The sequence below is a fragment of the Toxorhynchites rutilus genome, chromosome 1 (assembly GCF_029784135.1).
Source record: "Toxorhynchites rutilus septentrionalis strain SRP chromosome 1, ASM2978413v1, whole genome shotgun sequence".
NCBI classification, from domain to species: Eukaryota; Metazoa; Arthropoda; class Insecta; order Diptera; family Culicidae; genus Toxorhynchites; species Toxorhynchites rutilus.
Genome location: NC_073744.1, coordinates 31,996,252 through 32,009,868, shown reverse-complemented (window position 1 = coordinate 32,009,868; position 13,617 = coordinate 31,996,252). Strand labels below are relative to the sequence as shown.

Below are 13,617 nucleotides of genomic sequence, written 5' to 3'. Positions count from 1 at the left end.
TTCATAGAAAGTAAATTGCAAACAACAAATTTTTCGGACACTATATTGACAGCAGAATTTGGAGCAATGATTTTTTGATGAAGAAACAGTCTCATAAAAGCATACTTCTTTGCTTCTACGGTTAATAGGATGGGGAACCGATTACTCGCGGACAACTCTAGGTGAGTAGGGTGACATTTTTTTAATATGGAAAGGAAGGGACATAAGGAGATTTGAACAATACTGAAGATTAAACACGGAGATCGATAGTTTAGAGGATCTCAACAACTTAACTTTTTAAGTGTTCTTTCAAAATGTGTGGGTGAAAGGAGACATTGAACAACCTGCAACACATGCAAAATTTGTACCAGTAAAAAAAAAGTTTATTAATATTCAACAATATTTTTTTGTTGCAACTCAACAAAGTTCCGTCATTGTTAATTTATAAATTAACATCTCTGAAAAAAAGTGTAGTCTCACACAAATGCTGCCAATAATTATTGCGTCTCCTAATAAATTCCAAGCAATCAGTCCTATATACTGTATGAATATTTAAATTCGTTGATTCGAAAAAGGGTTACGGATTCACACAGATAACAACAATCTAGCATCTCTGGTGGGAGGTCGACAGACTTACTGGCAATCAGTAGGGACGAGTAATCCGTACGAGGAATTTATTTCTCACCGTGTCCGGATGAACTCCGAATGAACTATCGGTAGTTCGACTCGATAGAATGTATTTCGGAGGATGAGTTATTGGAAATTTGTTTGTAGACGAAGACAGAATTCAATGAATGTTTATTTTTGCGGCCGGCCAGTTACAACGAAACATTGGGCGTATCCGTTTTATTTCTCTATGTGATCAAACATTTTAAGCAGTAGCGGTTTGCTTCAGCATTGCCCAAAATTTTGAATGTCTCACCGCTGAATAATTCAGATCCTGAAGTGTATTATTATGTTCAAAGCTGTAATCCATCCAAATTAAGACTGTACCAAAGTTGGAGTTGTTTTCGTACCCATTTTCCACGAACACGGACTCAATCTGGCCTCTCAATATGGCGGAACGACGAATGCCACCTGAAATATACAGCGTTCCACATCATTTGATGATGAATTTCTGCGGTTGGGTATATCGGGCCCCGATGGGAGTGCTGGGAAATTCAGATACCGTCCGAGGACAGGGAGATAAAAAAAATGTAAGTCAAAATTTCATCGCAACCTTTCGGTCGACAGGACAATTATTTTCCATCGCACTTACCGCCGACATGTCCATCCACGAAGCAGAACCTCTTTTTCGCAGATGGGTTCATTTATTCAGCACACAGCTCTCGTACGTTGGAACCATATACTTGATGTTCAAATAGGCATCTTTGCCGCCGGTGCGCTCCAACGTGGCTAACGTTTCACAGATCACATCCCCCAACCGGTGGCCCCCCTGGAAGTCGATCTTATCGCCCAGATTCACGTTGACCGTGCAAAACAGATTCAGCATGGGTAACAGCTGGCGGTAGTACGGAACCAGACACTGACCGATTCGGGGACCTGGCGGGATGAAGAAAAATCGTTCATCATTTATTACAAAACTTTAACTGAGGCCGCATACAAGTGCACAATTTGTCTCATCAACATCAACAATGAAATGTAAATATACAACAGTGAAACATATATTCCGCTGGGAGGGTGGATTTCATTGAAATGTATGTTTTCATTGCGAAGTGAATGTATCTGGGAACGAAAGCAATCCTCCCGAATTGGAGAGGCGTAAGAGATACCGTCCGTTCTGGATATCATATCCTGCCGAATATTACCGGCATACACTCCTACAACAGATGTTTACGTAATGAAAACATACCGCCAACCAACCGAGCAAACAACCTCACTGAGAACACCTTTCCCATTCACCGCTGTTCCCGGTGCTACCACCCTACCCTTCCAACAACTGATTCGCTTTGACAGTCGGGGACGTTTTTAATTTAACTTTATCTCCCCGCGGCTAGACAAAGTGGCTGCTGTGTGCTGTTCGTTAAACAACAACGCCAGCCAGTCTGCTGCGAGAATAATTAACCCATTCGCTGCCAAAGCTCGATACTGAGGAGTCATTCCCGGTACAATTCCGAGTGTTGGGGATGGTTGTTTATCCTGAGTTATATAATTTATGAATACAGCATTCATGGGGAATCATTACGCACCAATTTTCACTAGAAGCTGTCACTTTATGGACGAATTGACGTTAGATTTACAACCAGATGGTGCGACCAGTAAATTGAAGATGTTTTATTTTTTTTGGTTTGAAATACGTTTGAATTTTTTTTTGGAAAATAAATACTTTCCAAAAAATATTTATTTGAAAATAAATATATTTTTTTTTATAATATTTTGAGTATACTTTCTAAGCTAAAAAGATTAGAAAATCATCATTTTACATTTTGGGGAGTATGTTCTGAAGGATGGTTTGGTATGAACATTGTAATTTTCATTTTTTTTTTACTAGGTAAACGATGGGTAGCATGTGTTGCACTTCAAATACGACAGATCCTTCTCGTGGCGGCCGAACGCAATCCCCTACATGACCAATAATATCAACCAACTTAATGTGATTTCCATTTCATCGCCATTATCCACCATATGAACCTCAGAAAAATCTCCGAAAACTCGTACTCACAAGCTGTATGCATTAAAAAACTTAAAATTTTCGAAGAGTATTTATGACTGTTCTAATCGTTTGTTGAAATCATTGGAAATATACCCAAATCGAACTTTCTTACTGTAAACTGACGACATTTAATGGTTGAAATCTTTATTCCATCTTCATTTCATCTGACTATTTGTTGTCATATTGAAATGAATTTGCATAGAAATAAAAAGAATAATTACGTCAGAATCTCGCTTTGAGGCACGTTAGAAATACAAACATCATCACTTTTGAAGTTCGTGTGATCAAATGTAGGTGTCGCATAAACTGATGCGGTTTAGCGTCAATTCGTCAATTGATCTGAATTCGGAAATCGGAAATCGGAGGTCTGAAATCTGATAACTAAATATCATATTGATTTCAAATGACCGCATTTGAAACATCAATCAAAATCAAATAATTCCACCTTTGATGTTTTTTTTTTCAACTTAGTGCACAACTTTCTCTATATTATAAAGCTACTTATTTTGTTCGATCTCTACCTCTCTTCTTGCTTTGTTTTTCCTGAAAATCACATGTACACCAGCGTTGTCTACCATGAGTGATCTTTTGACCCCTGGATAATATATGAGTATTTAGAAAGTTTTTTTTGCTTTCTATCTCAGAGATTGCAGCACATTCTTACAGCAAAAAGTACCATTCGATTGTTATTTGGTACACTCTATATGCTTATGTTCAGTTTGTTTTATACAGGATATAGAGCGTTGACCGCTGGTAAACCATGAGGTAATATAAACGTCATTCAAATTCAAAAAATGTTGCTTTGATTGTAATAATGGAATCTTTGGTTCATATTTGGGCAATAAATAAATTAAAATAGTGAGTAATAATTTTTGTATTTTATTATTGGTGGATTATCACCATATATTCTCCATATATCCTTCAGTTCTGAAAATGAACATGAAGAGAACATATTTTCGAGATATTGGAATCGATGATTGTCGAAAAATTCAACAAGATGTTGGAGCTTGAAAATCTCTGATTCAAACTATTTTCAGAGAAACATTCAATGGTATTTATAAAACCCAATATTATGGAAGTAAAAAGTGCATTTTCGTTGAGAATTGACTAACAATTCTCAGAATGTGCACAAAATGTCGAAAATGTGTGTCGAGTTTTAGGATCCAAATGGAGTCTAATTTCTACGGATTTAGATGCTTAGATGTTTCTGCGAGACTCAGCTGTAATGCAATGTTGAACAAGAAATTCAACCGTTTCATATCTTTGAAACAAAAAATGGGTTCCTGCATTCTTCTGACGAACCAAAAACAGAAATCGTTTCTCGAAAATTGTGCGATTTGTTCGTTTTTGTGGAAAAGACTAGTGAACCCAGCATTTGCGGACTGATACATTTGCTCTCACATCGAAGATATGCGTTAAAAATAGATAGACAAAACTGCTCTAAACCAGTTGGAAATTTTATTTTTTATCAACAGCTATTTTCAACAAAAGCAAGATGCAGATCTACTATATGCAACTTTAAAAATCAGATAATTGTACTTTCTCAACTACCAAAAGTAAACCGAACAAAAAAAAAGTTCTCATTAATGGAAGCATAAATTTGTAAACATAAAAAACAGGTAAATTAATACGACGGACTGACAGGTAGAAAGGACCAAATGGCTAGAAAATATACAACAAAATCAAAATCTCGGAGACAGACCTTCTAACATTTACTTACAGGAGCAAGAAATGAAGAAAGCAAATAAATCTTCAGCAGATTCAATTACAATTTCCGAAAGATAAAAAATAAATAAGGGTAAAATTACTATTTTAACGAAATGCTTTATCTTGCAATCTTTTTTTTTCATGAAATTTATCAGAATAAAAATGTGTTTAAGACTCCTTCAAGATAACTTTGAACTGTATTAATAAATTCATTTTTCAAAATCTTATACTTTTTGTTGGAATTGGAATTTTATAATTTATTGTAAGATATCGACAAACTTTCTTAAATTTCGTTGTTCAAGCCAACTAAATGTTTTAGGAACTACAGCTAAAGTACTAGTAAAGAATTTGATTACTTATCTACATCTGAAATGTTTTTGAAAAAAATATTAGAAAATCGGGGAACATTGGGGTTTTTTGGGTTTTAAGTCGACACCCTGATCGCGTGCTTGGTCCCGAAACCATGTAAACTATAAAACAAAAACATTGAATAATTACGAAAACAAAATGCATTTTTTCCTGCAAGCGTAATATTATTCGAAGAAGACTAGCTAATTGGTTTTAATTTTGGTTTTAATTTTAAAAATTAATTTATATCTCGATCATCTGAATCGTTGCAGTAGATCACAGGTAATGAATTTTCGTGGTGGAAAAAGGTGGAAAATAGATTTTTCGGACCATCAGTTGACTTTGAAAAATCATAACTCAAAAACGATAAATCGCCTCTCTGTATTTGGATATGTTATGTAAAAAATCCCCAGCCTTCATGAAAAAATATAGAAAAATATAGCGCCTCTGGTCCGGAGTCCATGAAAACTATAAAAAGCAAATACAATCAATAATAACGAAAACACAATTCCAATTTACTGCAACTGTAGTATTTTCTTTCACTTTATTGGTTTTAATCTGATATGTTGATCATCTGAATCGGTACAGTAGTTCAAAAGTTATGAATTAGAAAAAAATATTTTTTTGGGAAAACTGAGAAAAAAAATTTCCGGACTGCCCTAAAATGGAAATGGTCACCCTAACGAAAAAAATTATAAACACGAGTCGATAATTTTGCGACAAAGAACAAATGTATCCCTACACCACACAAAAAAACTGGGTAGGAATGAGAATAGCTCGTAAACTAAGTACAATGCCACCTGGATACCGATTACTGTTTATTTAACCCTTTGCGGTCGGAATTATTTTTACTTGAAAAAACAGTGATACCTTTGTGAGTTTATATGCAGAATATGTATAACTTGTGAGATTATGAATGATGAACAATACTTATTCATTTTTTCATAAACTTCAATGTTGTTTTCATATGAAAAAATATATGCTATAATTCGTATGATATCTTTCGAAACAGGTGCAGGTGCTCGCATATATCACAAAAATAATCAGTTTGGCGTCTTCTGCCTTTCATCGCCTTTGTTCTTTCTGTACCAGAACCGTGCTCTTTGCCGCAATACATGGAGTTTTCCATAGCAACGCGAGGAATTGTGATTCAAAGAAAAAAATGTGAAAATCATCATCGATACACATCATTGATTTATCTCTTCTTCTTCAATGGTACTAACGTTCCTATTGTTCGCCGTCTCAATGTTGTTTGCGTCGTTTTTCATAGTACTTAGTTGATATTTCTATGTCAAGAAACAGAGGAGACGAAACAAACAAGAGAGTTCGTTCGATGGATTTTCATGTGTGCCGTGTCATGACCCGTGCACCCGTGGCCGAGTGGTTAGCGTCTCACATTATCATGCCTGGTGTTCGGGTTCGATTCCCGTTCTGGCCGGGGGATTTTTCGTCAAAGAAATTACCCTCGACTTGCACTGTGATCACGCGTATTCAAGAGCTTGCTTCTCGGAATACATTCAACGCGTGTTATTTGGCTTAAGAAATCTCAACTGAGTATTAATAAATGACGCTAGTTAATGCATACGTTGAGACGGCAAAAGTTCCACAGGGAACGTTAACGCCATTCAAGAAGAAGAAGAGTGTCATGATCCGACGAATCCGACGTCATTCTACCGTGAACTGTGTCAACTGTCATGGTCGACATATACATAAGGACAGAGAATGAACGACAGCGATTCCTATGACACAATGAACCGAAGTGACGTGAAAGACGAGACGCTATCATGAGCAACACCGACACAGCCTTCGTTATATGCGCAAGAAGTCTCAATTCGTCTAAATCCAGACGCATCGCCGGCGAGCTGGAAGCCTTCTTGAATGAGCACAATGAATGATTGAAATACTTCAAATTACACTAGCTCGAATTACAAAATGTGAATCACGCTATTGTAATTAATTCTAATAAAACACCAGTTAGTGAGTAGAGCACTTGTGTAAATTAGATGTACAAACATTGCTCAAACTGTTTAGTAGGTGACTGCAGAGCGACGCGAGAGATTGTGATTTGGAGAAAAAACAAATATTCTGGAATCCACAACGAACGACTGCGATTCCTATGACACAATCAACAAAAGCGGCGTGAGGATGAAAACATTATCTTGAGAGACGCTATGAAGTTTGTGTCGGATTCGGTCCCACCTACTGCTGGATGTATTAAATGGAAGAAGCGAAGATCACCTTTACACGCATTTTTAGTTTGGTTAGTCCACAAAATTTCCTAATGAATTTCAGACCTGTCTACTGATCAACTTTTCACCCGTATTCTGAAATCCGATCGAGTCAGATATACCAGAACGGATTGCATTTTTAAGTTCTGTTATCCGTTCGACTCAAGTCCAATCGAGTTGTGCAAATGCGACAACATTGTCATGCAATTCGGTATAGACATCATTGACATCATCAGTGTTCCATTTCTATGAAGCAGAAATGGTAATGGATATTCGGGTAGAATAAACACGAAAAATCTTGAACGAAAATTGTTTCTAATGATTATTTTATATTATGGATAAAGCTTTAAATGAAATTGAAGGAAATTTGTAGGAAAAAAAAGATAAGTTAGGGTCAAGACTATGAAATAATAGTTGAAGTATATCTATTTTAACAAACTCCATTCGATAAAAGTTTTTATATTTACTCAATTAGGGTCATTGACACATGCAACGAAGAAATAGCCATCAAGGTGCGATTATTTCCGTCCCCTCCTGCTCACTACCACTGTCAACGGTCCCACCAGCGGGTTGACACACCGTGAATGCTCTAATTAAATGGAAATTTATTAATTCACACGAGTGCGAGCAATTGCCGCCACAGTTCTTGCGTCGTAACTGCCATGCCATGCGGCAATAACAGAACCCATTAACAGTTCTCTTTTATCGGAGACAATTTCGTCGGTTGGTGGTGGGTGGTCTCTTTCCTTTCGGGACTCCGAGTCGCCGTGCCGCATGCTAGGAACAACAATTCCAATATTGTGAAGCGGCGTTGAAACGGTTAGTGTTGATGAAATTGCATTATTGAGTACAGTAGCAGTTGGGAAGGTTCAGTCCAGTAAACACCGATCAAATAATAACGCCGTCAATCTGTCAAGAGTATCCTCGAGCGACCATTGTCTGGCTTTCAATTGTTTGTTCAAACCTGATGATGATGATGCTTCACCACACAAGCATCTTGTGATTACTATCCTAACCCGTGGTGTTTAACTAAGGATAAATACATACACTTTGTGCACACCGAGTTTATGTTGGCGGTATGAAACCGAGCCGTTCCACATCGGATAGGTCGTCCTATCCCGGCAATCAATTAATTATGCACTACTCGGTTCGAAACAGATACAAACTGGTTGCAATTAGGCTTCACTAGAATCGATCCCCGTTGTGAAATAATAATGCCCTCACCGGTCAGTGGACAGATGCGAGCCGAAAGAACGCCACTCACATTGCCACCGGAAGTAATGAACACAAATACACACCATAGTGGAGATGGGTAGTCGGAAGGGATAGTAACAAAACATGTTCAGACTCACCCGCTTGCACCAGCTGCTGGAGGACTCTTAACGTTGCAATTATAACGTCCGGATCCTTCGTATGCAGGGCTCGTTTCGCCGGCAGTATCAGCATCGGTAAGCAGCACAGCAGCTATAAAAAGCGAGATCCAATGGTTCAGTGTCCGTTCCGTTCCGTTCCATCCGAAGGGAAGGGAGGGGGTGGCCAATGACGCAAACCGAGAAAGAGACACAGAAACAATCCACTGTTAGACACTTAATGCGGAACGATACAACGAGAACGAAGAATTAGGATCAATTCGGTGAAGTGAGTCTGAGGTTCATGAGCTGCCGAGTAAGATTATGGTAAGGCCACAGGAACTGGTCAATTGCTGTTCAGAATTGGTACTCTCTCGATTCACTGAACAGTAATTTAAGTTGGCTGGATGGTAATGATTTTAATTACACAACCACCATCACCAACCGAGGGGAGAGGGCGAAGGTCGCTCGATTTCCGCCCGGGGTTAAGACGACCCTACTTAAGAAGTCTGTTTATATTAACGTCGGAATCAGACAGGAGCCTTAGGCGCTATATTTTGTGCTATCGTTCGGGAAAAGTGCAGCTTTAAATAGCCTCGCCAGGATTAACCCCGCCGGAGCACAAGTTCTTCGTGCTTGACTTTTCGAGCAACCAGAGAGCATAAATTAATTTTTACGCCACTCCGAAACACTCCGAGCTGCTTATTATCATCGCCGTCAAACAAGCCAAAGGAGCTATCCGCTTTCAAACAATCATTATCATTATTATCAGATGATCATCAGCATCGGGAGCGCGAGCGCTCGGTGTAATCATCATAAAAAAAAACTCTCAAAAATATCTCGCGTCTCTCGATTCTGGGCGCTTCATCACAAATTTGTCTTTCCGTGTATTTTTTTTTCTTTGTTTTCGTGCTTTTCCTTCCGGAGGAGTAAAGCAATAACAACAGAAACAAATCTTCAACGTCCGCGCGAGTTGGTGCGTGGTGTGTTGCAAAGTTACCCAGCAAATCTACAACGAGACGTGATTTTCGGGCTTAATGTTTCCAGAAATTATTTATTGTCCCATTTTGCTGGTGTACGATAGAGCTTCCCATCTTCTGCCTCCCGTACCTCCCCACTGGAGGGGGAATTATGTAAGCATAATTTGTTTGGAGAAAATGTGATCAGATTACGCGTGAAATTGTTGACGGCAAATCTGATTCTTTAAAAGCGAAGTTACCCGGAAAGAAATCGCGTTTGTGGTTCGCTTTACGAATGGGAAAACTGGGATACCCTCAGTAGTGCTTAAAGAAAAAGGTTTTAGCTCGAAATTACTTTTGACTGTTGAATAATATTTCGTTGAATATTATTAGGCTATTTTTCGGCGAAATACTTCCAACTCTTAGTTTTTTTTTTGTGGTTTTCGTGGTATCGAGACTCAAGAACCTATTTTTTTTATATTAATTCCAGAATGCTGAGTCTATTTAACATAAAATATTAGGATATCAGTGACACATTCTTCCACAAAGATATATGATTTTTCAACATTCTTATGCTAATTACGAAAAATATATTTTCCACTTTGAGCTCCCGTGGCCAAGTGGTTAGCGTCACATCTGACATGCCGGGGGTTCGGGTTCGATTTCCGTTCTGGTCGGGGGAATTTTCCGTCAAAGAAATTTCCTCCGACCTGCACTTTATTCACGCGTATTCTAGAGCTTGGCACTCAGAATGCATTCAAGGCGTGCTATTTGGCAAAGAAATCTCAACTAAGTACTAATGAAAATGACGCAAGTAATACTACGTTGAGACGGCGGAGTTCCTCTAGGAACGTTAGTGCCATTTAAGTAGAAGATATATTTCACAATAATATGGTCGGGGTTCTGCCAAAACGAACCAAGCGCCATTTTTTTTTCAAAATTGAGTTACTTATACCGCTGGATGCAGAAAAAAATAATCTATCAACTGTAAAATGACAATGTCATTCGGACAATTGATAACAGCTCCAAAACAAAAATTCTGTGTAGCAGACTGTCAAAAAAACAAAATTTCATTCAACCAAAGCGAATCATGAACCCACAATATGGCAATATAGTGATCGTTTTCTTCGAGAAGACAAATTCGAATCTTTAACAGATTTTTCTGTTTCGGACAGCTGAATCAGATGTCGTCGGGATCTGGTGAGTGAGACAGCCTATGGGCTGCTAAGCGCTGATCTGCATTTTTCAAAATTGTGTTCAACCACAACGAACCAAGTGTAATGCATTCCTCGAAAAATTTATTTTCATTTATTGAGATATTATTTTGCCAAAAACAACAAAAGTTAGTCAATATATATACCATTCATGAAATTAGTCCAGAGCCGTTAACAAAAAACTAATGTCTTGTGCAATGATATAATGTCAAGGGACTATACTAGTCTAGTAATTTGAAAAAAAATAAATTTTTTTCTTCATATTTCTGTAGTTTAGGCATTCTAGGGTATATTACCCTAGAAGGCACTTATCGAAAATCTTATTATTTACCGAATTAGAGCCATTTTGACGATCTCACCTGGTACGGCCATATCATTGAACTTCAAACGCGTTTTTCTCGAAACTAGTTTTTACAAACTGCCGTACACGATATCTCGAGTTCTACAGAACCGATTCATGCCATATTTATATGGATACAATCTGCAGGAATCTAAACTGAACCTCTAAAAAATAATATTTTTTAGGCTTTACTATTTTTTTTTAATCAGGATACGTAAGAAAAAACGTTTTAAACCGCATTTTGTTTTTCAAACGGCCGCCATTTTGTCAAAAAAGATGTTTTTGATTTGTTCGAGGTTCATGCGATAGCGGCATCTTTACTGATTCAGAATCTGTTCGATTTTTTTGTTTCAGATAATCAGAAGGGCTGGAATCGTGTACGCCATGGCACAACTTCTTTTTAACCCTCTCACTTCATCAGCTTATAACTATTCTCGTTATGAATATTTTTTCTCCGTACTATTTTTGTTTTTTCGTTAATAGATACATGAACAAATAATGATATAATGGATAGTAAAAATATTCTTTCGTTAAATTTTTACGGAGCTCGGAGAAACGTCCGAAATTCGTGTCTCTACACTAGAATACTCCCTTAATAGTAAGGATGTACTTGGTTTTTAACACGTTTGTAACACGCGAGCGATAAAATGATAGATTTGATCAGACACAGTCAATTAGTGTGAGCCCAAACTTCAAATTGAAATTTCTCAAAATAATGTTTTTGGTTCGTTTTGGCAGAACTCCGACCATATATGAGGGGCTCAGAAGGAAATGGGTGCAAGCAACATGTTCAATTTTCTCATCATCGACTCTCCCTCTCTCTCGGTCATAACTTAGCTACAAACACATTCCTAGCTGTATTGGATAATGCAGAAGATAGGTCAGACCCTCATCTATTGGTTTCTATGGCAAACTCAGATTGGAACGTTTTTGTTGCTGAGTTATTAACGAAAGAAAAAGTTGATGAAGAGAAAAGTCACTTCTACCCCTTTCCTTCGGAGGCAGTCATAAATAACCACAAAAAAATTAATTGCGACTAATTTTCAAAAAGACGTTTCCATAATCATAAACTTGATGATCTATATACCAAATTGAAGCCAATTAGCTTTTTTGGAAAAATATAACATTCGCAAAAATGTTACATTTGACTTTCGAAATTGTATGTTTTTAATAGTTTACATGGTCTCGGTACCAAGGGCGCTATATGTTTTCTTGAAAGCTGAGCTTTTTACATAACATATCCAAAAATCAGAGAGGCGTTTTTTTTTCTTTTTTGAGTTGTGATTTGTCAAAGTTAACAAAAAAGTCCGAAAAATCTTTTTTCCCATTTTTCCAGAAATGATCTTTTTTCAAAAATTTGTAACTTTTGAACTGTTAGACCAATTCAGATGATCGACATACCAAGTTGAAGTCGATGAACCCAACCCAATTAAGCCCAATGAGTTTTATTTGAAAAAATATTGTAATTACGAAGAAATTGGATTATAGTCGCATAGATCTAGTCTCGTCACTTAGGAATATTGAACGAAGATTGAAAACATGTTGACTTTGGAAAATCAAAACTCAAAAATGAAAAAACAACACTTCTCTGATTTTTGACGTAGGACTACGTCTTTCATTTCTATACCGGGGTGTAAAACCAAAGTTTCGAAAATGAAAGCGTTACGCCGGAGACCGAGATTTTGAGCGTTAATAGCTCTTAAACAACTGAACGAAATGATATGATAAACACTTCATTCGAAAGATAAAAGGTCTACGCGTCATATACTTGTTACTTATTCATCCAAAAACTTGTTTCAATAGTCTTAAAATTGCTTTCAAAACAGGCTATTGAAATCACCAATCGGTATATAAGCGAGCGCCGCTCGAAAACCCCCTCAGTTATGATTGAACAGCGATTGGAGCATGTTGTCGCTGTGTTGTGAAGCTATTTTCGTTTATCATGAAAGCGCTAATGAACGGTGTCACCAAGAGCCTGTATGTGCACCTAAGGCCAGAAGGGAATCCATCAGGAGGAGAGTGATGCTACGGTTCCGCTTGAAACATCGGCCGCCACACACACATATACACGCGCGGAATTCTCGTTGCTGTCATCGTTGCTGAAAAATAATCTGCCAGTTTCCCTGGGAATTGAAAAATACATTCATGCGAAAGAGTTTATTTTAATGTTTTCTATCCATATAACACTGCAACCAAATACATTTGGTTTTGTGATTTTTCAATCAATCGCAATTAATAGGAAAGCTTCTGAATATTTTTTTTCCCATCAGTGGAAAACTTTCGTATCCAATATTGGATGCATAACATGAAAAACGTGAAACATCATCGCGAAAATCAAGTCATTTTCGAGCGATTATTTGCTTTCTACTCATATAATGCTGCGACCAAATACATTTCGTTTTGGATTTTTTCAATCAAGTGCGATCAACCTAAGACCACTTCTTTCTGCAATTTATTAGAGGTGCAATGAATCTTTAGGAATTCCCGCTCTACGCGCACTGGCAAACAATGTTTACTCAACAATTTCTCAAACGAGAAATGGGTGTTGTGAGAAAGGATTAGCGAATGCGAAAACGACAAACGGGAGAAAGATATGTTTGGAGGTTTAAGGAAATTGGCAGAAAACTTCTTCATTCTATCATTCAAATAATGTGATTCATACCACTTCGTTTTACCAGAAAGAGTTTCTTAATGCTCAAAGGAGGAATTGAATCCTCCGAGGAAATTACCCAGCGCAAATTAGAGTCGACTATCGATTGCGGCATTCGTACACAAATAATTTTATAATGCAGTTTCACCAAAGTGATTTCTTCGGATATATTCACTACATCATGTCATAT

The 13,617-nt window shown here is 37.5% G+C and overlaps 2 protein-coding genes across 8 annotated transcripts in view; one reads left to right on the top strand and one right to left on the bottom strand.

Annotated features, from left to right (window-relative positions):
- LOC129763556 (uncharacterized) overlaps window positions 1-13,617 on the top strand; it is a 429,649-nt gene that overhangs the window by 304,364 nt on the left and 111,668 nt on the right. The window lies entirely within an intron of this gene.
- LOC129763557 (parkin coregulated gene protein-like) overlaps window positions 794-13,617 on the bottom strand; it is a 34,321-nt gene continuing 21,497 nt past the window's right edge. The window contains exons 3-6 of one of the 5 annotated variants that reach the window (XR_008740964.1): window positions 8,268-8,379; window positions 1,238-1,521; window positions 996-1,130; window positions 794-944 (exon numbers count right to left, since the gene is read on the bottom strand). Coding sequence is in view for 2 of the 5 variants with exons in the window: in XM_055762754.1 (XP_055618729.1) it covers window positions 1,286-1,521; window positions 8,268-8,379 (348 nt within the window). In the remaining 3 variants the exon portion in view is untranslated. Of the gene's footprint in view, window positions 1,131-1,237; window positions 1,522-8,267; window positions 8,380-13,617 lie in introns of all 5 variants that reach the window. The other 4 variants (XR_008740965.1, XR_008740966.1, XM_055762754.1 and 1 more) reach the window with 4 other exon arrangements.